Source organism: Vombatus ursinus, unplaced genomic scaffold, assembly GCF_900497805.2.
Source record: "Vombatus ursinus unplaced genomic scaffold, bare-nosed wombat genome assembly UNPS02011431.1, whole genome shotgun sequence".
Taxonomy (NCBI): domain Eukaryota; kingdom Metazoa; phylum Chordata; class Mammalia; order Diprotodontia; family Vombatidae; genus Vombatus; species Vombatus ursinus.
The window spans coordinates 316,984-342,686 of NW_020951209.1; the positions used below are offsets into that span (position 1 = coordinate 316,984).

Below are 25,703 nucleotides of genomic sequence, written 5' to 3' on the forward strand. Positions count from 1 at the left end.
TAGACTGTGAGCTCCTTGAGGGCAGAGATCGTCTTGTGCCTCTTTTTTTATCCCAAGCATTTAGCACAGTGTCTGGCACATAGTAAACAGGGTCTGACTTGACAGGTCAGATCAGTTTCTTTGAAGAAGCTTTTGCATGGTTGGTGGCTTTTTTTGTTGTTTAGTCATTTTCAGTCATGTCTAACTCTTTATGATCCCATTTGGGGTTTTCTTGGCAAAGATACTAGAGTGGTTTGTCATTTCCTTCTCCAGCTCATTTTACAAATGAGGAACTGAGGGAAACTGGGTTAAATGACTTGCCCAAGGTCACACAGCTAGTAAGTATCTGAGGCCAGATTTGAACTCAGAAGAAATGAGTCTTCCTGACTCTAAGTCTGGTAGTCAAATCACCGCGTCACCTAGCTGACCAGGTTGAATGCTTATGTACTAGTATTTGTATCATTTTGCCCATTATCAACTACAAAATTAATAAATATTTATTGACTGACTACATCGGTTTGCCTTCCTAATTTATAATGCTATCCCATTAACTCATTTATTTATCCTGTTTCCCTTGAATAAGGTACACATATTCAGACTCACATTACAATAATGGGTCTCATTCCTCCATGTTTCAGTGATATCTATGGGATCAAATTTACTTTCATTCATTTCATTTGTTTCAGTCTCCACTGCTTCACTGAATGCAATATGCTCAAGAGGCTTGCCTAGGATCTAAAACTCTGCTTACCCCATCCCTATAACCTCCTCAAGTACTGGCAAAAAGGCTCCAGGCTGTATCCAAGTGATTGCAACCTGTAATAGATCTAGAATCAGCAAGGGGAACTGTCCTTTCTTTTACCTTGTAAATATCTTGCACTGCGTTCTCTAACTACATTACCACCTGTGATGGCAATATCCTAAGACTAATTTTTCCTCAAAAAATATTGAAACCATCCTCAGGACTTAAAGGCCCAGGACATTGACCTAGCTTTCTAGTGCCCTAAGTACGAGGGCATGGTAATGACCTGGCTCCCCTCTCAGGCTCAGACCACAGACCACTATAGACAATACAGAGTCAGGGAAGCTTCACCCAGCTGAATCAATGTGATATCCTTGCTAAATATCCTTTCTTTACTCTGAATAGCCTTCCCCTGCTATGGCTAAATGAAACTTGAGTTAATAGGCTACAAGTGTCTCATTTCATTCTAACTTGAGCTACCAGACCAATCTGAATCAAGTCTGGCTTTTTATACCATTATATATTGTATTATTGAGTTTTTGATCCCTGATGAGCAATGTATTTCAGGATACAAACTAAACAGATAAAGCTAGAACAGAATGTCAGTGTACAATCAATTATCTGTTATATGTAGGAGCAGATAAGATTAATAAGGAAGAGGATGTACAGCAGATAAGATCAACAAGGAAGAGGATGTAGAGAGAGAGGAGGGCCCAGGATAGAACGTTGAGAGAAACCCACAATCTCTTCCAGCTCTAACATTCTATGATTCTTCAGTTCCATGATTCTATGAGTACACAGAAGGCAAAGATCAATGTAGATAAGTGGGGTGGGTTAGGGTGGTGAGCTGAGCCTTGAAGTATGATGTGGTTAGGTAAAGAAGAGTGGGGAGGGCTGAGGGAATGGAATAACTGTAGGAATGGTCAAGGTGTTCCCCAGAGGATGGTGAATGGAGCAGAGTCATTTTAAAAAGTGATGGGGAATAAGTTTGTATAGATGGTATTAGATAATGAAGACCCTTGAAAACTGGGCTAGAAAGCAGGTAATAAGGAAATGCCATTTTGTTTTGTTTTGTTTTGTGTTTTTAACAGATGAGATAAAATAAAAACAGTACTTAGGAAGATTCATTTGATAACCATATATAATTTGGCTAACCTGATATGGTTTTCATATTTCAGAGGGTACAATGGACCATTTCAAAGCTCCATCTTCACATTAGCTAATAAATCATCTGGTATCATAAAAATGGGTCCAATACTTACCAGAGAGATATTTGGAAAGTTATTCAAATTTTTGTTTTGTTTCTCTTGAAATAAAACACCATGAGTATTACATGAGTGTAAGTTTCTAACAGGAGAAATTAGAATCTGGAGTTTTTGCTTCCTAATCTCATTCTGTTGAAAAAAGAAACCAACGATTGTTTAGGGATTATAATATATTTCTATTTTGTGTTCTTGGAAGGTCATAGTTCTTTACGTTTATTGTTTAGTTTCCCGATACAGATTAAAAAATTGTAACATCTCTAAGAATTAGTAAAAGAAGTAGGATTTCGAACAACTGTTTTCTAATTTTTTTTATTCTAGTTCTCATTAAACTGTTCTTTAATATAACACAGAGGAGGACTACAGACCTCTAAAGAAAGGAGTCAGGATCATAGATTTAAAAGCTGGAAGGGACCACCTTAGGGACCATCAGATCCAAACTCCTCATTTTACAGACGGTGAAACTGAAGTCCAAAGTTATATGACTTGCCCAAGAGATTGTGAGGTGGGTAGCAAAGAAATTCCAGAAACATCAAAGGCACCTTAACCTTTTGCCTCTTCTGACCTTTTTCAATGTACCCTTCAGGGAACCACATACAGCTCCCATATGTTATTTTCCTTTCCAACTTTGTTCAGCATCTTCCCCGTTTATGACCAGTTGGGTCCACAGGAGCACAACCATGTTATCTAGAAGACTGGAAACCATCTCATACAGGAATTGGGGGAAGGCACAGGGGCTGTTAAGTGTGGACAAGGGACGACTTAAGGGAGACATAATGATTGCTCACATATTTGGAGAGTTGTCATTAGGTGTTTAAACTTGTTCTTCTTGAACCCAAAGATCACAATTAGGAGTGATATGGTAGAAGCTGTAGAAAGGCAAAATTTATTTCTTTATAAGGAACTACTTCCTAGCTGTCCACAAGTGAAATGGAGAGACTCAGGACATAGGGAGCTGCCCATTTTACTGCAGACATTGCCTTTGTCAGGAATGTTGCAGAAGAGGGTCCTGCTCAAGTTTACATTGGACCAAATTGTTTGTGTCAGAGGACCTGGGTTCATATCCTGCCTCAGTCAACTTTGTGACTTTAGTTATGACCTCTCTGGGACCCAGTTTCCCGATCTGTAAAATGAGGGATCCTGGACCAGATGGCCTGTAAGGTCCCTTTCGGCTCTAAATTTATGATACTATGTATTCCAAGGGCTAGTTAACTGCTTCCCTCTTTATGAATGGTCTCTTTAGCTCGATTTATGGTTACCGTTTCATAATTATCAAACTCGTTCTGCTCATCCTATGCTATGCAAGTTAATTTTATAATCTAAAGGAAAAGCCCTCAAGGCAGTCACATATCAGTAGATAGCTGTGAATATAAAAAATGTTAGCTATTTTAAAACGGTGATTTACAATTGGTTTCTTATTTAGTGTTCTCATTGTGCTGTAGGAAAGAAGACTGGGGAGAGTAGGTGCCCAGTCTTTGTAGGGCAGGACCTTAAAGAGATCAATCAATCCACAAGCATTTGTTAAGAATCTACCATGTGCCAGTCTGAGGATTCAAAGACAAAACTGAGTCTAGCCCTCAAGGAGTTGACAGCCTGTAGGTACAGATTGTGTATAATATGTACACTTAGAAATACATACAAAATAAGCATATACTGCTTCATATAAAATAAATGAGACACCAATAGTGGAGCAGGGGTGGGGATTAGAAAAGCCTTATTTAAAAGGTGGTGTGTGAGCAGAGTTTTGAAGGAAACCTGGGGTTCTAAGAGCTAGAGGTGAGGAAGGCAATCATTCCAGGTATAGGCTAGTCTTCCAGGATAGCCTGTGCAAAGGCACAGCTGTGGAACACAGATTTGTACCTCCTACTCAGGTATGTAGCCACCCCTTTTAGAGAGGAGTAAGAGATGGTTTAAGAATTCAGTGAAAGGGCAGTGAGTTGAGGGTAGTGCATAGAGAGCACGTTTAAAATATAATTTGTTTTATGAAACACAAGAATGTCTGCATCTGCATACTTCATGGGTTAGCATGGGAGGGGAGGACACTTTATCAGAAATACTGTTTACTTTCCTTTATAGGATGACAACGTGCTAACAGGGTGAAAAGTTTATGATTAGTATCAACTTGTCCTGAGTGTTCAGAAGGCACACAGTCAGGATAGGACCAGACCGGCAGCCTGTCTGCTTAAGTAGCTCCTAGTTTAGACCCAGACCCAATTTCTTTCCAGGGTCTTCTTAATCACACACTATTGTGGATGGTTGTACCTTCATTTTCCCCCCAATCACCACCACTTTCTGGTTTATACAATGCAGCTGCTGTCTCTGCCTCTGGATCAGGGACACTGAATACAAAAAGTAGAGTGGTCAGTATTTGGAGTGGCATTCAGGCAGGTGAGAGCAGGGCTAAAATAGGATGACCAAGGTAATTCCCTTAGTTTCTTGTTGCTGGGAGAGAGAGATTGTTCTGGGCAGGATTATGCTAATGTTCTCAAATCCTTTATTCTTTCACCACTCACACTGCCCCCCCCATCCCAAACTCCTGACTTTGGTAGGAGAAAGTCCTCCCACTTTCACTGTGGAGGTACACACTTGGTCTGAAATTTTTCCCAAGGGCTATGTTGGGAATTTATTACTTTGTGTTAAGCATTACTTTCGTCCCTCCAATGTCTTTTTAAAAAGCAGATTACATACCTAGAATCTCAGTGAATAAGTAGATGAAATCACTTTTCCTCCCAGCCCAAGAGAATGCAAAACAGAAGACTAGTGGCCTCCTAGGTTAGGAGAGAGACTGTGTTGCAAAGGACCAAAGAGAGAAGGTGGAGGCTGAGCAAGAAACACTTCCCCCAAGGCATGACCCTGCTCAAGAATATAGCTCCAACCCTTTGATGCCCAGTAACACAGTGATAAGAAAACTGGTTCAGAGTCAGAGGATCCAAGGTCAGATTTTGTTTCTGTCACTTCCACTAGACTAAGAGTTCCTTGAAAGTCAGGAACTATCTTTTACTTCTCTGTGTATCACCAGTACTTAGCACAATGGTATAATAGGTGCTTAATAAATGCTTAGTAAGTGTTTATTGACTGTCTATCATTGGTCAAACCTGTTCCTGTAAAATGAGGCAGTTGGACCAGGAAAAGAGGCACCCACAAGCTCATCTTAACTTAATCTCAAATTTAACCCTCCTTGCTGCCATGATTTTTAACCCTATGATATTTACAGCTGTAAAGCCATGATCCCTTATAAATCATGCTCTTATGAGGACTTCAGTTATTGTGAGAAAAGGGAGAGGGATTGGGTCTGGACTCATGATTTTCTTAATATAAACATTTCCAGAGGAGGAAACTCCCTCTACCAATGCAGGTCTGTACTTTCTCTCCAATTTATAGTCTCAGAGTTGAACTAGAGCACTAAGAGGTCAGGGACTTGACCAGGGTCATACAAATAGTATCTATTGAGAATTAACATTTGAACCTAGTTCTGCAAAAGGGGAAATATATATGTACATATATGTATATATACATAGATACATACATATAGACACACATATTTATATATATTTGTGTGTGTATGCATACATACATACATACAAAGAGAGAGAGAGGAGAGAGAGAGAGGGAGAAAGAGAGAGAGAGGGAGGAAGAGAGAGAGGGAGGAAGAGAGAGAGGGAGGAAGGGAGGGAGGGAGAGAGAGAGAGAAGGAGGGAGGGAAGGAGAGAGAGGGAGGGAGGGAGAGAGGGAGGGAGGGAGAGGGAGAGAGAGAAAGAGAGTGAGAGAGTTCAGTGGATAGAAGTGCTGGACTTGGGTTCAGAAAGACCTGAGTTCAAATGTTGCCTCAGACAATTATAGTCTCTGTGTAACCCTAGGAAAATCGCTTAGTCTCTCTCAACCTCAGTTTTCTCATTTGTAAAATTTCTCATTTTCTCATCTGCTACAATAATAGCACCTACCTCACAGGGTTGTTAAGAGGATTGAACGAAATATAATATGTGTAAAGCACTATGTGAATGCTAATATATATACATATATATTATATATACATATACACACATATACACATATGTACATATATATATACATATATATGTATATATATATACATACTTTCCTCAAAAAAGCATAACTAGAGAAGCTAGATTTGGGTTAGACACCATACCGGTGAAGTGTTAAATAACAGAATAAATTTCGGGCGTAGAGTAGAACAGTGGATAGAGTGCTGGATCTAGAGTCAAGAAGACTTGAGTTAAAATTTGACCTCAGACATTTATTAACTTTGTGACTCTGGGCAAGTAATTTAACCTCTGTTTGCCTTAGTTTCTTTACCTGTAAAATGAGGATAATAACCTCCCAGGGTTGTGAGGATTGAGACAAAAATTGTATAGTGCTTAGCACAGTTGATAAACGCTATATAAATGTTAGCTATTATTATGTTCCTTTTCTGAAAGTTTTAAAAATAGGAGTAGGACAGATACTTATCCTAAACGATTTAGGAATAATCCTGTGGGGCAGAAATCAGTGAATGTTATGATTTTTCAGTGTTCCTTATCATATTTCCCTCTCCCTCCTGCCCCTTCTCCCTGCTTCTGTATGGCAGCGGAACACCTGGCGGTGTCTATTTGTTGTTTCAGTAATTAGTTCAGGCACGTAATAAATGCTTGTCGATTGACTGTAAGTCTTGAGCCCCTTTCTCTTCCCTCCTCTCGGAACCCAGCATCAGCAAAACTACAGTGGTCAAGTGGAGAGCTTCCTTCTCAGCTCCCTGTTTATGTCGGGGTCAGGTCAAGGAGGTCAGAAATCAATATGCCCTTGTAAGGCAGTGGCCAAGCCAGGGAGTGGTCTGTTTTAGGGGTCACGTCAGGACCCCTTCCCTTAGAGAGAGTGGGGTAATTAGCAGAGGAGAGCCAGGGAGGGGCTGAAAGGGAAGTCCTCAACTTGTTGCCACAGAGGGAGGCTCCGGAGACATCAAAGCGGAGGCAGAGAGGAGCCAGACCCAACGCAGCAATGACCCGCTTCAGCTGCTTCGGGAAGCTCCAGCTGTGGCCGCTGCAGGCGCTGCTGGTGCTACTAACTTTCTCCGCTCCAGTGACCCAAGCAGGTGAGAGCGCCCGTGCCCAGGGGGAGCCTCAGGGAGCTGCGGGGAAGCGAGCAGAAAGTGGGAGAGAGGAGAAGCCCAGGCCCGCAAGAAAGAGGGCAGCAGATATGCTGCTTCTGGCCCAGGGGGTAAGGTGGCTGACCCATGCCCCAGCAGCGGCTCTTGATTCTCTCCCCCAGGTGATGGAAGGCTCTGGGGCTGGGGGAGGACGGCGAGCAGCTCGAATTCCTTCGTCCTTGGTGCTCCACGTTGCGCACACCTGGCTCCGCGCCTCGCTACCAGGAGGCAACCAGTGGCACAAGGTTTATTTCTAGCTCTTGTTGTTTTAGGTGAATGCCAACAAACGGACTTCTTTCTGCTGAGAAACTGAGCTCTCCTTCTCCAGATGCACCTTTAGCGGTCCCATTCTTCTAACCCAGCCTTTTTTTTTTTTGTAGGAAGCTCTGTGTTTCTAGCACCCTGAAAAGTTTGGCCAGAAGTCGTGGTACTTAGTTAAGTTGTCAAATTTTCCTGACCGGAACATTACTTAGCCCGTGCGTGCAGTTTGGGTTGGCTGTACAATCTCCAAGGACATCTGAAGAGCTTTGCCACGTTAGCCAATAGAGAAATCGAGTTGGTGCGAATTGGAATTAACTTTCGATGACGACTCAGAATTCAGGCAGGCTCTCCTACTAAAAGGGTTGGAACTTAAACACACCTTCCCCTCCTTCCCCCACCTCCACCCTCGTTCCCCAGTGTATTTGAGGGGTTTGTAGGTCTTGTTCCCAATGGAAAAAATCAACAGGGATGAACCACTTTGGAGAGGTGGAAGGCTTTGGAGCGGATTCTTTTTGATTTATTTCATAATCTAATTTCTGTGCTAACCTTGCGCAAGAATGGGGTGGAGAGCTGGGAAGATGTTTTCATTTTAACTTGGGAGGGGGATGGGACGACGACGACTTTTGTGTCTTGAGACACAGTAAGTGTCTCCAACACACTTTTGAGATGTTAGTTCCTCTTTTATGAACTTGAGGCATATTCATTTCAACTAGCCTCCTCCCACCAAAGAAATCTCTGGTTCTCCCGTTCTCGGCCTTTAGCATACTGGAGTGGTACATGCACACCTTCCTTTGCACTCCAGCTAGTAAACAAACAAACAAACAAACGAATGAATGAATAAATCAGCTTAGCGTGCTTTTGAGCGCTATTCATTTGGCTGGGGGGAGTGCAGAGAAGGGGAAAGCATGACTTCTGATTTCACAGGTGCAGGAAACTCCCTGTTAGGGGAACTTCCCCACTCCACTCCCATGCGTATCAGCCACAGCTCTGCAGTTTTTAATTTTAGAAGGCTCTGAGAAGTTGTGTCCTGTTCAAAGTCATACAACCAGTAATGTGTCAGACGTAAGACTTGAACCCTTCTGTTCCTGAATGAGATCAGCTGTCTAGCTCTTCCACTGATACGCCTCTGTTAACTCTTTATGGACTATTTGATTTTCAGTCGTACTTGTAGGTACTGCCAAGAGAACTTTGGAAGTAGGCATGCCAAGGGAGGGTGGAGATTGTCCCAGAAATGGAAATAGCTTTTGTGCTGCTGGTATTACCTGTGGAGGATTGTATGACGTGTGAGGGGGGAGGGGGAAAGGCGAAAGGGCTAACCATTATTTGTCGATGCACCTTGTCTCTCCTTTCTTTGCTGCTGCCGTTTTGGGAGATAGTGGTTGAATAGCACCCATGAATTATCCAGAACCATGTTTTTTATTGTATGTGAAGTTTTGGGAGGCAAGGAGAGAGTTAGAGGGAGCGTGGGTGTGCTTCTTGTTTTCCCTAGAATGACTAGTGAGTAAACAAAAAGTTGGAATGTTGGGAGATTGAGTTGGGCCTTTAATGCCAGATAGGCTTAGAATAGGTGGAGAGAACGGGGCTGGCATTTTTGACAGTAAAAAATGAGCCAGGTGTGTGGACATTCAAACTGATTCAGAAGGTGTGCCTCAGGGTGCACATGTTTTTACAGTGGCAGTACTGACTGACACAAAGGCGTTAACTCCTAGGCAGATGGGCCAGGGGGCTGGGACTAAGTATTTTTGTTCCAAGTCCATGTTTAAATGGGCAGCTAGGTGGCACAGTGAAGAGAGCACTGGGCATGAAGACTGGAGTTCAAATCCAGTCTCAGACACTAGCTTGCTATGTGACCTGGGCAAATCTCTTAACCTGTTTGCCTTAGTTCGTCATCTGTAAAATGAACTGGGAAAGAAATGGAAAACCAGTACAGTATCTTTGCCAAAGAAAAACCCAGATGAGTTCACAAAAAGTCTGAAATGACTAAACAACAGCACATTTAAATACAGTGTTCTTACTATGAAGCAGAAAAGCAGTCTCTTGTAAAGTTGCAGGATTCGTGAGGAGGCTCAAACTGACCTAGATGAGGAAGCCCTTTCTCAGCCAGGGTACTGAAAGATGGCTAAAACGTGCCCTAGCTGTGATCTTTCCTGGAAGCAACCACTGAATTCAATTCAATAAGTGACCCCGAGTGAGTCACTTAACCCTGTTTGCCTCACTTCATCATCTATAAAATGAGTTGGAAAAAGACATGGCAAACCACTACAGTATCTTTGCTAAGAAGACCCCAAATGGAATCACAAAGAGTAGGATGTGACACAATTACAAGAACAGCAAACAAGGTGAATACTTGCCAATCGGAGCCTGGGGTCACAGTGGTGGAACTTTCAGTTGGAGGGCTCTAACTGAAAGAGACTGGAGAATATGCCACACAGAAAGGAGATAGCAAAGAAGGAAAATGTAATAAAATGAAATGTTGATTATAATCATCAAATTTGACCCTGGAGACAAGCACCTCTCTCCCTCTGTGGTTGGGGACTGTGGGTGTGAAATGTTCCATATACTCTCAGATACTGTCAGTATATCATCAGGTTGTTTTTTTTTAATTTTTTTTTTTATTTTAGGCAATTGGGGTTAAGTGACTTGCCCAGGGTCACACAGCTAGTAAGTGTCAAGTGTTTGATCTGAGGCTGAATTTGAACTCAGGTCCTCCTGACTTCAGGGCCAGTGCTCTATCCACTGCGCCACCTAGCTGCCCCCAATATATCAGCAAGTTTTGCTGAACTGGTTTTCCCCGCCTCTTTTTCAATCTTGTCTACAGGGGCTTGATGGGTACTGGAGGGCGAAGGGACATATTCAGAAATGAGTTTGAAATAAAAACAGAAGGTATCAAATTGGTATGCTAAATAAAAAGAAAAGAAAAGAAAAGAAAAAGAGTATTTTAATAGGCTTTTGCTTCAGGGAGAGGGTCAGGGTTATACAATAGTACAATATCCCAAAGATAAATCCAGCCTTCTCTCTTCCTCTTGTTCATTCTGGCCCCAGTTTATCATCCCTTTACAACCCCTCAGTTAAATGTATTGATAGACAAGCTCTATGGTTCTTCCAACCAAATAGATACCATAGTCTGGAGAAGAGACATTATTCACCCATTTATTTTTCCTCCAGTGGGTAATCAGGCCAAATTACACTCAGTAATTACTTGTAGCCAAAGAAGTGCTCCTCTGACCCTGTCTCTTCTTGGACAACTCAAATCAGAATCTGAGACCAAAATATCCTTTATTAGGACTTGAGTTAATACAGTAATGCTTTTAAATTTCTTTCAGCATGATTTACTTTTATAATTTCTAGTTTATGAAACATTAATTTCCTTTGAGGTGATAAAGAGAAATATATTCCCCCATGGTTCTGCTTTAGGAATAGGTTCCCTATTTCAATTCTGTTTTTATCTCATTAAAGTCATATTAACGTGAGTTATGAAATTTGTGATTCATTTTCTCCCACCTTTTGGTTTGGGGTGGGGTTGGATTTTGGGGTTGGAGGTGTTTTTTTTTTTATTTGGCATTTCGTTTGGTTTCCTTTGAATCAAGTATATTCAGGCCCCTCATGAAAACACTATTTATATTTTGAAGTCTGTTGGAAATTTTATTTTTAAATATGCTGCTAGAAAAGCTGCCCTAACCATCTTAAGTAGCTTCTATGTTATGCTGCAACACAAGAATTTATTCAGCCTATGAAAGTATGGAACAATTAGTAATAATAATTATAAGGGCACTTCAGTCTAAAGGATTAAAATCTATACAAACCATAGGATCATATATTAATCCCTAGAAAAATGGTGAAAACCCCATTCATTGGGAAGCTTGGCTCAAGCAAACCACCAAGAGACACATTCCGGTGCTGAGATGCATGACTCAGCCTTGCTGAAGGGGATGAGAGTTCTTTTGCAAATTCAATAATACTTTGAGTATATGGTTATTTAAAACCAAGGATCGACATGTTTAGCCCAGGTATGCATCTGTTCCCAAAATGTAATCTGACTTGTCTATAAATGATTCAATGAGGGTAGTAAGGATGCAGAAAAAGCAAATTTCTAAATATGGCAAGACATTTAATTCCATCCAGCAAGCATTCATTTATTGGCTACTATGTTCTGGGGATTATTTTAGGTTTGGTGATAAAAGACCTAAATGAAGCTGTCCCTCCCTTCAAGGAGTTTATATTCTACTGTGGGAAAACAGAATGCACAGAGCAAAATATATACAGACAGAGCAAATAACAAAATTATTTGGGAAGGGTAGAGGTGGAAGTGCGCTCAGAACTGGGGACCAGGAAAGCCTCTTGTGGGAGGTCATAGAGCTGGAAGAGTCCTTGGAGACCATATGGTTTAGAGTCTTCATTTTGCAAATTAGAAAACTGAAGCCCAGAGAAATAAAGTGACACACAGTTCACATAGGCAGAAAGTGGGAAGGGCAAGTTTCTATCTTAGGTCTTCTGGATCCAAATTCAATGCTCCTTCATGGTATTGTTAACTATACCTTGGAGAAAGCTTGGGATCCTACAAAGCAGAGGGCATCAAGGCCACAAGTTTTGATTAAGTGCTTACTGTGTGCCAGACTGTACGCTAAAGGGGGAGGAAGAGATCATTTCAGTGCTGAGTGTAGGGAGTTAAGGAAGTAACAACCTCACGAAGCACCACACAGAAATTAATTGACTGAAGATTTTCTCAGGTGAAGGAGAGAGAGGTCAAGTCACAGAAGAACAAGGAGGAAAAATGTCTTGAACCCAGGAAAACGTAAGATTCTTGAGAGCAAGGATTATTGCAAGTGTCTAGCATAGTACTTTGGGCATAGTAGGTACTTGATAAATTGTTTCTTGAATTAAATATAATTTGAGCAAATTCCAAACAATTAGGCTTCAAATAACATCATTTGGACCAAGAAAAAGTTCAACACAGGCATGGTCAGATGCGCCAGAGATAATAGAAGTTCAATTCAACTCAACTAGAATTCATTGAATGCCTGCTAAGAAGGCTTAAACATGAGTCCTCCAGTTTCAAAGGACTCATGATGAAAGATGCTATCCACCTCCAGAAAAAGAACTGATGGAGTCTGAATGTTGATTGAAGCATACATTTTTACTTTCTGTTTTATTCTTGATTGGGTTTTTCTGTCTATGTTTTCTTTTGCAACATGGCTAATATGGAAATGATTTGCATAACTGCACGTGTATAATCAATATCAAATTGCTTGCCTTCTCAAGGAGAGGGGAGGGGAGAGAAGGACTCAGAATTTTAAAAAAATGAATATTAAAAATTTTTGTTTACATATAATTGAGAAAATAAAATTTAAAAAACATTTTTAAATGGGTCCTCCAACTCTTTGGTGCCCTTGAAACTGTTTCCTTACATTCATATTTCTCTTGTTTTTAAACAAATGATCCTTTTTGTCCTTCTTATATAACATTATACTGTTCCTCCACAAGCAAGGCATCAGTCCACATTGTTGGCAAAGAGATCCAAGTCCTCACATTTACACCACAAATAATTTTCTTTCAAAATGTGTTCAAATACATCTGAAAGTTGTGCTTCTTTATATAAATATATTAACAGTGCATATTTAAATCAAGTTCTTTTTCAACTACTGTTAAGTATTGAAAAGTCCATCTAAACAGTGGCAATATCTAATATCTATTGAGAGTTAAGCTAAATCTCTTCCTTTCCGTTGTGGCAGGTGAAAGATGAAATGATTGAGAAAACAAAGGTTGGAGCTTCCAGGGATATAAATTTATTAAGCAATGTATGCCAATTGCCTAAAAAATCAGGCCTTCCTCAGCTTTGACACTAGAACCCAAATACGGGGAGAGAAAGACGTTTATGCATTAAAAGTAATTAATCAAATAAACCAATTAATTTTTTAAAAAGCTATTAACCGGGATACAAAATAAGGTAATCTGATTTTTAATTGGAAGAAAGATTAGGGACTTTCCAAAATGGAAGGAAGAGAATGAATAGGTACAATTCCCTGAAATCAGAAAAAGAGGTATCCCACTTGCTGCAAGTGACTGTCTTCAATCAAAGGAACATGGAAAGAATAACCAATTGACCAGTACAGGGTGTTTTCAGATAAGATATACGGGTTTTGTGAGATGTATAATTATAAGAAAACTCCTTGTATCAATCTTGTGATCTGACCGGGTTTCTGGTCAGCATAACTTAAGTCCTTAGTTAAGGAAGGACTTCTAAGCAGCAGGTAGAGGTGATCTAGATTCTTAGCCATGCAGGGCTAGGTTCAAACAATAAGGCTTTCTCCAAATTCTCATAATTGAATAAAATGTTCTCACAAGACAGAAATTGGGATAGACCCATAATTGAACAGAAAGGGAACTGAGCCAGCTCCAGAATCGAGTCACAAGATGTAGTTAGTTGTGGTTCACTCAATTCCTACAAATCTAAAGAACCAAATGTTAAATAATGGGGAGGGAGGTGTCATGGTCACCCTTTATAATCTGTGAATTGTATTTTTGCATTTGAACACATTATTTTGAAAGGGGATTCATTGGCTTCTCTAGACTGTCAAAGGTGTCAGGAAGGGTGGAGGAATGGTTCAGGCATGGACTTACCCAACTCACCTTCTGTCCTCTGGACCTTCTCACTCACCACACATCACAATATCTCATCACCCCTTTCTTGCCCTACTTCTTTTGATTTTGTTCTATTATTTCTTTCTGTCTTATGGAGTCATTAATTTTTGGTTGGTCTCAGTAGGAAGTTGTTTTGGTCTTCAGAGAGTCTATTTCTTGGGTAAGGTTTGCCACTTTTTCTTCTAGGCTATTTATTCTTCTTCCAATTCTTTCCTACAGCATTTTTATTTCCTTTTTAAAACAATCTCTTGCTTGATTTCTTCTAGGTGTACATATAGTTCTTTTGAAAATCAATTTTTAAAAAAATTCTCTACTTGCAGTTGTTACAGTTACTTGCATCTCCTTTTTGACAACCTCTTTAATTAAAATAATTTCTGATACTGGTTGGTGATGTCTTTGATTTATTCATCTCTAGCTTTAGTTCCTGAATGGGGGTTTTGTTTCCTGACTACGATCTGTCCCCTGCTGACCCTTTGGTTGGATGGTCTCACCTTGGATCTCTTGGGTTCTTGTGCTGAACACCACCTCTGGAGGTTAAGTTTCCCTGGATCTTTGAGGTTCAGGAAGCTGAATTTTTAGAGCCCTCTCTAGAATCTTAGAACAAAGTGTTAGGGACTTCAGAGCTCGTGAGCCTGGGGTTTCCTGGTCTGAACATTAAGGGACCTCACTTGGTCACTGCTTGCTGCTACTCCCCTCTGGCTTCAAAAGTCCCTCCCCAGGGGCTTTCTGATTACCCTTGAGCTTTCTTAGGTGAGCTCTCTGCTCTTGCTGCCTCCAGACACAGAGCCTAGCAGGCTACACATGTCATGACTCTGGCCATACTAGAAAGCTATCTACCACCTGTGCTGACCTTGCTGAAAGAGTCTCATTTCTATTGGCCAGAGGCTTCTGATTGATTTTGTGTCATTCTGGGGTGGAAGAAGTCACTTACTAGAGTTTCTCATTGAATTTATGGATCATCATTCATTCTGGTACGAACTTCACATATGTGGGATTTAGGTAGTCTGTGGCTTGTTCCCACAGTCATCTTGATAGGAAGTCTTCAGTGTGTACTAAAAGGACCAAGAAGTTAGGAGATAAGACCAGGACAATGAATGTCGGTAGAAGGCTGGGAAAGACAATTGCCAAAGTGGAAATTTGATATCCCGTGAAGTAACTATAATGCCATGAGTGGGTCATAACAGAGTTTGATATCAAGATCAAAGTCAGAAGTTCCAACCATCCCTTCTCGTAGGATCTGAGCAACAGCCTGTCTGATCTCTTCCAACCCTCCTAAATTGTTTCTTCATCACACTTGATCTGGACTCTTACCTACCTAGAACAAGAGACAGATGGACATACTTCCCAACCCCGACAGTCTGGACATCATTAAATGCAAGAGTGGCTTAAGTCTGCTACAGTGAGTCTTCTAGAGTTAACTAATAGCTGGCATTTTCAGTACCTTAAGGTACATAATATGCCATGGTTGGAAGTACAGGTAACATAGAAAAGATTGAAAAATGATTGTATATATTTTTCTTCTTCCTCCTTCAGAAATCAACTATGCAACTGTTTATTGGAACCCCTCCACATTGTCAGTAGAAGTCAAAGATGATTTAGACCCGGCTGGAGATGCATATGGTTTTTACAATGACACTATACAAACTACAGGCTGGGGGACCTTGGAGATAAGAGCTGGTTATGGTGCCGGTTCCTTGACCAATGAGCTTGTCATGTTTGTAGCGGGCTATTTGGAGGGCTACCTCACTGCACAGTAAGTAATTTTTTGCATTTGTATCCCCAGCATCTAGAATAGTGCCTGCTCCGTGGTGAGAGGTTAATAAATTCTTGATTGATTGAAAAGCACTTCATTGACTAATGTAACCAGCACCCATGTTATTAATACAACCCTTAACATTCCCTTTAATACTACCCTTTTACACACCATCATGGGTTTTCATTTTAATTTCCAATTGTACCTTTTGTCTCCTTATATTGGACATTAAAATTGTGAATGTGGCTGTAGTTTTTAATATGTTTGTATATGAAATATTATTAGTATTTGCACCTAGAATCCAGCTGTAGCCCTCCTCTTCTATTCTCTTTCTGTGATCACACTGCTATAAAGATGTAAGTCAGCAGTTTTCAGTGTTTTTGTGTCTTGAGAGTCTCTTTTTATCTTCAGAAAATCTTTCAGGCTTTCACATGAAGTCGTTATACTGTTGATTGCTGATTGAGAAATATACAATGACAAAAAATGACTATGCCTTCAGTAATGTATGTGTGGGAAAGCCGATTAGGTACCTCATAAATTTCAAGGACGCACAATTTCTAGGAGGGACATCTCAACAAAAGAAAAAAGTCATATATCATTCTTACAGGCCAAAAAAAGAGAGAAATGCCAATATTTCAAAACCATCCAGACAAAATCCATTTTATTACATCATATAATTTGCCATAGCTAAAAAAACAAAAAGTGATAATGGCAACACTTGGTGTACATATGGATACATGGATGCCTAACAGTAACCCTATAATTCTCTTGAGAATCTCATCCAAACAATTTGGGAATCACAGTTCTAAATACTATTTTAATGAATAAAAGTTCCCCTAGAATGAGACTGAGTATGATCAATGCTCTAGTTTGTGACTGTCTTTATCTGTCTGACCCCTCTATCTCTAGGGAGCTGTTTAAAGAAATGTCCAAACCATATTCTCCTACTATTTTGTACGGGAAAAATGAAGTAAGAGTACTTATATATACTTAATAAGTACTAAATGGTACTTATTAAGAATCGTATGGCAGCCAAAGTTCATTAGGAATAAAATCTAAGAACCTTCTACTTTTCTGACTTTGAATCAACATAGGCAAGAATACTAATAGATGTTAAATTATGCTGTCTCCTAAATTTTATCCAAATAACAAGGATGGGAAATACAAGTTATTTTCATCCATTCTCATCCCTCCCTTGATTTAAAGCATCTTAGATTACTCGGTCTCCTTTCTTTTTACAGCATTGTTGTCCAAAAACCTATATTTTTGAACACGTCGTAATTACTTTTTTTGTATTGTTGCTGACTTAGAATAAGTAATAGATCTGATATTAATCTAATCCCAGACACTAGAGATTTTATTATGTGACATGTTCAATTATCATGCATCATAATGTAAGAACTCTTCCCAGGCTGACCTGCATCATGCTCATTATACCCAAGAGAAAGAAACATATTACTCCCCAGAGTTTGTACAACTTGAATATGTAAATAATTTCAATAATAGTTCTGATGAATTCCCAGATAGCAAAATCTATAATTATGATTAAAAAAAAAGCTAGGGTGTTTTTGGAGATGATGTAAGGAGGATAGCCATGATTTCCAGTAACACAACCCAGATGCCACTCGACCAGATGCCATTAGTGAACTGAAAAGCAGTTTGGGATTGTCCCATTCAAACCTTATAGAGGAAGTGTTAGAGGCATTTACACTTTTTTGGTTCTTTAGGAGATATGAAGAAGTTCGAAATCAAATCTGGTAGACTGTAGAGTGGTTAGGAAAAGCCATACTTCTGGTGGCCTTTGAAGAGCAAGCTGGGCTCTTCTTCAAGGGGCTGAGATACCCTTAGCCTTGGCAGGAAGGTGTTGAGTTGTGGAGATGAGCATATGAGCAAACTATCCAGCTGGGACATTACATCCTTTTGTCCTGACCTATCCCACTTTCAAACCAGGAAGTAAGGAAAGGGTTATTTTTAGGCCAGAAAAAAAAACTTTCATAATATTTTCAGTTTTATAAATTGTTATTGTTTAGTTGTTCTAATTGTGTCTGACTCTTCACAATTCCATTTGGGGTTTTCTTGTTACGATACTGGAGTGGTTTGCCATTTCCTTCTCCACTTTATTTTACAGTTGAGGAAACTGGGGCAAACAGGGTCAAGTGACTTGCCCAGGGTCACACAGCTAGTAAGTGTCTGAGACCAGATTTTAATTTAAGTAGCTTATGTCAAGCTAAGGACCATAGTCAAGAGAGCAGTTTATCTTCAGCTTGTGTCTAAAGAAGCTGGTTAAGGACTCAAGATTAGTGAGGGGGAAAAGCAACATATTTTCAGTCCTTTGGCAGTTAGTTAAGGAATGAACTGGAGGAATTTCTGTCCGATCTATCCTGTGAAACTATGAAAAACACACTAGGAGCAGAGTCAAACTGTGCTGAGAATGTGTCAAAAATCTGATTTTTATACAGAAGTTTGTTTAGTTGTTTTCAGTAATGTCCAACTCTTCATTAGCCCTTTGGGGATTTTCTTGGCAAAAATACTATAGTGGTTTTCCATTTCTTTCTCCAACTCATTTTACAAATGAGGAAACTGAGTCAAAGAGGGTTAAGTCACACAGCTAGTAAGTGCCTGAGGCCCAATTTGAACACACAAAGATGAGTCTTTCTGACTCCAGGCCCAGCACTCCACTGCACTACCCAGCTGCCCCCACAGCAAAGTTAGGTGGAACTATATTGCCAGATAAACCAACAGTCTAAGATTTAAGAAAAAGGTTTTTTACGTGTAGCAAACCAATGCATATGGTTGTGAAAAAGTTTTTAATGAGCTCTCCTGTTGTTTCTGTTTGCGATGTTGCCCAAGTTCCCAAGACTGCCAAGTGGTAGAAGTGTCTGGAATGCCTACAAGAACAGACATGTGCCATGTAAATTGATTCAGCTCACGGCACCACTTCATCTTTGAAGGTAGTTCATCAGGGCTACAACTAGTCCACCAATTCCTTAGTTCATTCCCTAGTGCCTAGTTCAGACCAGGCACTCACTAAATGCTTGTTGATATTTGTTGTTCATTGAGTATGTAACATTGCACTAGGTCTCATAGGGGATACAGAAAAGTATGTGGAAGTTCTTGTCTAGTTTAGGAGAAAAGATATAAAGTAAGGATACAAAGCCATGTATGCCAAATGGGTGGTTTGGCTAATAAGGGACACAGGAGATCAAAGGAGAGAAAATTCACTGTGGATTGGAGACTTTTGAAGTCAGTTTAACTCCAATTATGCCTTGAAGGCTAAGTAGAATTTGACTGATCTGAAAGGATGGGTGAGGGTATTCCAGGTAGAGATGGTACCTTGAGAAAAGTCATATGAAGGCTGGAATGAGTCAGACATATTCCTTGGCAGGGAGAGAAGACACCAGTCTGGCTGCATTAGAAGGTTGTGTTGGAGAGTAGTGGAAGAGAGAGGTGTCAGCTTCATAGTTTAAGCCCAGATTAAGGAGGACCTTGCCTGCTTAAGACCCATTCTTCAGCAGTGACTAAGGGGAGCCATTGAAGAAAGTATAAAGTGTGCTCTTGGGTTTCTTTAGTTTGAAAGATAATTGTGGTGTTCAGTAGTCTTGGCTGTATGAATGGATGTAGGGAGACTGAGAGTCTAACAACATTTTAGAGTTGATAGGACATTAAAGGTCATTCTAAGGGACATGAGGGTTTCCCTGAAGAGAATGTAAGCTTCTTGAGAACAGAGACCATTTCATTTTTGCCTCTGTATTCCCAGATGCTATAGGGAAAGGAACCTGGAAGGGGCAGGGGCAGGGGTAGGGAATAAGCATTTATATAATACCTACTATGTGCCAGGTACTGTGCTAAGCACTTTACAAATGTTATCTTATTTGATCCTCACAACAACCCTTCGAGGTAGGCACTGTCATTATCTCCGTTTTACATTGAGAAAACTGAGACAAAGTGAGGTTAAGTGACTTGCTCAGGGTCACACAGCTAGTAGATGTCTGAGGCTAGATTTGAACTCAGGTCTTCCTGATTCCAGCCTCAGCACTCTATCTACATCACTACCTAGTTGCCTTCTAACTGGAAGATAGTAGGTACTTAATAAGTGTTTGTTGATTGTGGATGGTATAAAACCCTAAATGGAGTGATATCCCAGTAGATGATCACCTAGTCTCTACTTAAGTGTATCTCATTAATGAAGAGCTCATTACTTCATCAAATGGCCCCATCAGTTAGTCAGTCAATAAGCATTTTTAAAATGCCTACCATGTGGCAGACAAAAGCGAAGATACAAAGAAAGGCGAGAAACAGTCCTTGCCATCTAGGAGCTCACAATCTAATGGGGGAAATGACAAACAAATATGTACAAACAAGCTATATGTAGGATAAATATTAAATAATTAACAGAGGTAAGGCACTAGAATTAAAAGGAAGTGAGAAAAGCTTCCTAGAAGGTGGGATTTTAGCGGAACTTGAAGGAAGCCAGGAGGCAGAGATGAGAGGGTAGAGCATTCCTAGCATGGTGGATAGCAAGAGAAAATGCCTGGAGTTAAGACATAAATTGTCTTGTTCCTAGAACAGCATGGAGGTTAGTGTCATTGGATTGAGGAATATATATGTATATGGGAGTGAGATGTAAGATATAAGAAGACTGGAAAGGTAGAAGAGGCTAGGTTGTGAAGGGCTTTGAATGCCAAAGAGAGGGTTCTTATTTGATATTGGAGGTGATAGGGAGCCACTGGAGTTTACTAAGTATTGGGGGTGACATGGTCAGACTACGGTTTTAGGAAAATCACTTTGGCAGCTGAATGGAGGATGAACTGGAGAGGGGAGAGACCTGTGGCTGGCAAACTGACCATCAGGCTATTGCAGCAGTTCAGCTATGAGATGATAAGGGCCTGTAGTGTGAGAGGAGAGAAGGTATAGTGAAGAGATGTTGCAAAAACAAAATTGATAGGTCTTGGCAACTGATTGAATATGGGGGGTGAGGGACAGTGAGGAATCAAGAATGATACCTAGATTTGAGCCTGGAGCACTGGGAGGATGGTGATGCCCTCAACAGTAATGGGGAAGTCTAGAAGGCAGGAGGGTTTAAGGGAAAGATATTGAATTCAGCTTTTGATATGTTGAGTTTAAGGTGGTTAATCTTAAATTTGAGATGTCTAATAGGCAGTTGGAGAGAAGAGATAGCAGAGAGGTTAGGGCTGGAAAAGTAAATAGAATATGGAAATGATAATTAAGTCCATGGGAGCTAATGAAGCCATCAAGTAAAGAGAGAGAGAAGAGGACCCAGGACAGAGCCCTGGAGGGCATCCATGGTTAGAGGGCACCACCTGGATGCTGCTGCTGCTGTTGTTGTTGTTGTTGAGTCATGTCTGACTCTTTTTGACCCCATTTGGAGTTTTCTTAGCAAAGATACTGGAGTGGTGTGCCATTTCCTTTTCCAGATCATTTTACAGGTGAGGAATTGAGGCAAACAGGATTAAGTGACTTGCCCAGGATCACACAGCTAGTAAGTGTCGGAGGCCAGGTTTGAGCTTAGGAAGATGATTCCAACTTCTGTGCTCTATCCACTGACCTGAATGAGGATATAGCGAAGGAAACTGAAAAGGGATGGTCACTTAGTAGAAGAAAAACTAGGAGAGATTGGTGTTCCAAGAACCTAGAAAGAAGAGAGTGTCAAGGAGAAGAGTCTGATCAATAGTATCAAAGACTGCAGAGAGGTCAATAAGAATGAGAATTGAGAAAAGACTGTTGAATTAAGCAATTAGGAGGTCATTGATAACTTTGGAGAGAGTGGTTTTGCTGGGATGATTGCAGGGGGTTAAGAAGAGAGGGAGGTCATTGATAAGTTCGGAGAGAGCAGGAACCCTGCAATCATCCCAGCATAACCCCTCTCTCCAAAGCTATCAATGACCTTCTAATTGCTAAAATTGCTAAATGCTCCTAATTATAGGCACCTTTCTTGAAGAATTTAACCACAAAGGACAGAAGCAGTACAAAACAATAGCAATGAAGGAAGGATTAAGTGAAGGGTTTTGAGGATGCAGAACACATGGGCATGTTTGTATGTAATAGAAAAGGAGCCAGTAGACAGGGAGAGACAGACCATAAGCAACAGCGTCAAGATGACAGAGAGAGCAGTTTGTTGGAGGAGATGGGATGGAATGAAATCACTTGTTCAGGTAGAAGAGTTTGCCTTGGTAAGGAGTAGGTCCATGGCTTTGTGTCAGACAGAGGTTATAGAGGAGATAGTGGTAGAAGGCATCAGATGATGAGATGATGAAGAGAAAAGAGGGAACTCTCAGCAAATAGCTTCAATTTTTTCCAGTAAAATATATGGCAAGGTTCTCTGGTGAAAGGGTTTGGGGAAGGGGAGCCATGGGAGGTTTGAGGAAAGATGAAAAGTTTTAGAAGAGCCACTGTGGAATAGTGAGTTGAAAAGAGAAGTATAGAAAGATTGCATAGTGTCACTGCAGGCTCAGTTGAGGTTATGTGACATAAATTTGGAGCAGACCCAATCAAAACGATTGCATGGTTTTCTTCACCTTTGTTCAGCAGCGCATTTGTAGGAACAAAATTTGTAGATGGTGGGAGTGATCTAAGGCTAAGGGTTGGCAGAGCAGGGTTCAGGGGTGGGGAACCTGTGGCCTTGGGGCCACATGTGGCCTTCTAGGTCCTTGGGTGAAGTCTTCTGACTGAGTCCAAGTTTTACAGAACAAATCCTTTTATTAAGGGGATGATGATCTACAGGGATTCAGACTCATTAGAATGTGGAAGGAATGAGCAGGTGTGAACATTTAATTTTTTAAAATTTAATTTAATTATTAAATTGATTTATTAATTAGTAAATTAATATTAATTAATTAACTTAACAAATTAAAATAATTATTAAATGGATTAATATTTAATTATTTAATTTAATTATTAAATGCCTCTCCTCTTCCTAGAGGAGGTTGGAGATCAGGCAGGAGACATGAGAATTTTGACGGCACTGAAAAACTGATTCTCAGAAATATCTGAAAGACAGAAACAATACTAAACACTTGGGAAAAAGTCAGTCTTTGTCATTACCAAAAACCATGATAAGGGGCAGAGCCAAAATGGCGGAGTAAAAGCAGGAGCTTGAGCTCTCCTCCAAACCCCTCCAAATACCTGTAAAAAATGACTCTAAACAAATTCTAGAGCAGCAGAACCCACAAAAAGACAGAGTGAAACAAATTTCCAGCCCAAGACAACCTGGGTGGTTGAGGGAAAGGTCTGTTGCGCCAGGCTGGGAGAGGAGCATAGTTCAGCGTGGGCCATGCCAGCAAAGAAGGGGTCTCAGTGAACCTGGAGCAGGCCTCAGGGGACTGAACATGGGCAGCTGTGGTGGTTTCCAGACTTCTCCACCCACAAACACCAAAGACAACTTAGAAAGTTAGTGGGAAAAGTCTGTTGGACCTGGGTGAGAGAGGGGCGCGGGCCAGCCTTGGCCCTAACGTAGCCCTGGGGTGGCAGCCACAGTGGCAGTGGCTGCTTCCAGAGCTCTCAGCCCACAGACAGTAAGAAGATTGAACAACTGATTGGAAGGAGATTACAGAAATCTCTTTGCTGGCACTGAGGTAGGATTCTGTTGCTTTGCCAGTATTTGGATCTGGGTGACAGTTCTGGCTGGCAGTCCTGGCATAGCAGAGCTTGCAGCAGCAGTGGAGAGGGAACCCTCTTCTCATTTCCAGGGCAGAAAAGAGTGCTTGTGGTCACTCATAGACCAGAGCACAGGTCAGGTGAGGAGTAAACACCTCTTCCTAGATCATACCACCTTGGAAGAACTGAAAACTTACAGATCCCTAGAAGTATCTCTGAAAACAGCCGCACAAAATCCCTGAGGCTTGGGACAGTACACCTTCCACACTGGAAGCAGAGCCTACCTTAACAAAGAATTAAAAGGTTAAGTAATTGACTGGGAAGATGAGCAAACAGATGAAAAAAACTCAGACTACAGAATCTTACTTTGGTGACAAGGAAGATCAAAACATACAACCAGAAGACAACAAAGTCAAAGCTCCTACATCTAAAGCCTCCAAGAAAAATATAAATTGGTCTCAGGCCATGGAAGAGCTGCAAAAGGATTTTGAAAATCAAGTAAGAGAAGCTGAGAAAAATTGGAAAGACAAATGAGAATTATGCAAGAAAATCATGAAAAATGAGTCAACAGTTTGCTAAAGGAGACCCAAAAAATACTGAAGAAGATAACACCTCAAAAAATAGACTAGACCAAATGGCAAAAGAGGTCCAAAAAGTCAACAAGGTGAAGAATGCCTTAAAAAGCAGAATCAGCCAAATGGAAAAGGAAATCCAAAAGCTCACTGAAGAAAATAATTCCTTAAAAATTAGAATGGGGCAAATAGAAGCTCGTGACTTTATGAGAAATCAAGAAATTATAAAACAAAACAAAAAGAATGAAAAAATAGAAGACAGTATAAAATATCTCATTGGAAAATCAACTGACCTGGAAAGTAGATCCAGGAGAGATAATTTTAAAATTATTGGACTACCTGAAAGTCATGATCAAAAAAAGAGCCTAGACATCATCTTTCAAGAAATTATCAAGGAAAAAAAAAACCATGATAAAATGTCAGTAGCTATAAATCTATATTCCTGCCTTTTTTATTTTTATAATTTCTATAAAATCTTTTTGAAAATGATCTACACATATATCAGCATATCTATATTTACACATATATTATTGATGAAAGTATGAGAAGAGAATGAAGAGACATCTGCAAATGACATGATTGGCAGCTAGGTAATACCTTAGTACACAGAGCACTGGGCCTAAAATTAGGAAGTCCTGAATTCTAATTGAACCTTAGACACTTAACTGTGTGGTACCGAGCAAGTCATTTAACCTCAGTTTGCCTCAGTTTCCTCAGCTTTAAAATGGGGATAATAATAGCACCTATCTCCCAGGACTGTTGTGAGAATCAAATGAGGTAATAATTGTGAAGGGATTAGCACAATGCCTGGCACATAGTAAGCAAATTATAAATGTTAACTATTATTAGCATACAGACCACACCTTTATAATCACTTAATTTACTGAAAGGTACAGAGAGTATAAGATCCAAATGTTCATTTGGTTTGTTGATTATAGAAGAGCAAAATATGCCACCCTCTCTAGTCTCCACCAAGGAATCATGCAAAATACTGTGAAAGGCACATGTCCATGCCTCTCCATTGGCTATCCACTATGCCTGGGACGTGCTCCTCGCTTATATCAGCCACTTAGAATGACTTGTATTCTTCAGCTGAAGTGCCATATTTTTCTCAATCCTCTCCCCTTCTTCCATTGCTAGTCTCCTCCCCCACAAATTGTATCTCTCTTGGATATACAATACATGTCATCTCCCCTTAAGTGTAGGGACTCTTTAATTTTTATCTTGTATCACCATGGCCTCGCACAGTGGCTGACATATATGGTAGGTGATTAATAAATTATTGTTGATTGGTTATAATCACAGAGATAATTTTCTCTTTTTGATTATTACTGGAAAATGTGATAAAGGTACTTGCCCCACGTCATGCAGGTAGAGTGAGGATGTGAACCCAGGTCCTTCTCATCCCAAACCAATGCTTATTCTACTTTGTCATCCAGCTGGTGAGAGCCTTCAAATGTTTCTGTTTGTAGATGACATTATGCTGGTTAGGCATTACAGAGTTCTATAATTCAGAGTTTCATTTAACTAGCCATATGTGAAAAAACCAAGTGGAAGAAATATGACACATAATTGGATGGAAAGTCCAAAAAGCTATTTCTACCAGTATATGTGCATATGTATGTACATGAGTATGAAAAAAAAATCATGTTTTGGCAGCCTATGGAACCCCTTGTATGAGAATTCCCTTCACCAGAACAGATGACCACCTGCCAATGATTTAGTCATCTTTTACAACCAT

At 40.3% G+C, this 25,703-nt stretch overlaps 1 protein-coding gene across 1 annotated transcript in view; it reads left to right on the forward strand.

The window, feature by feature from the left end:
• Nucleotides 1-6,861: 6,861 nt before the first annotated feature.
• The window catches only part of PLBD1 (phospholipase B domain containing 1), a gene marked incomplete at its 5' end in the record, with an annotated part of 82,661 nt that continues 63,819 nt past the window's right edge, over nucleotides 6,862-25,703 (forward strand). The window contains 2 exons of the mRNA XM_027856458.1: nucleotides 6,862-7,069; nucleotides 15,557-15,776. Of these exons, the coding sequence (XP_027712259.1) occupies nucleotides 6,862-7,069; nucleotides 15,557-15,776 (428 nt within the window). The remainder of the gene's footprint in view (nucleotides 7,070-15,556; nucleotides 15,777-25,703) is intronic.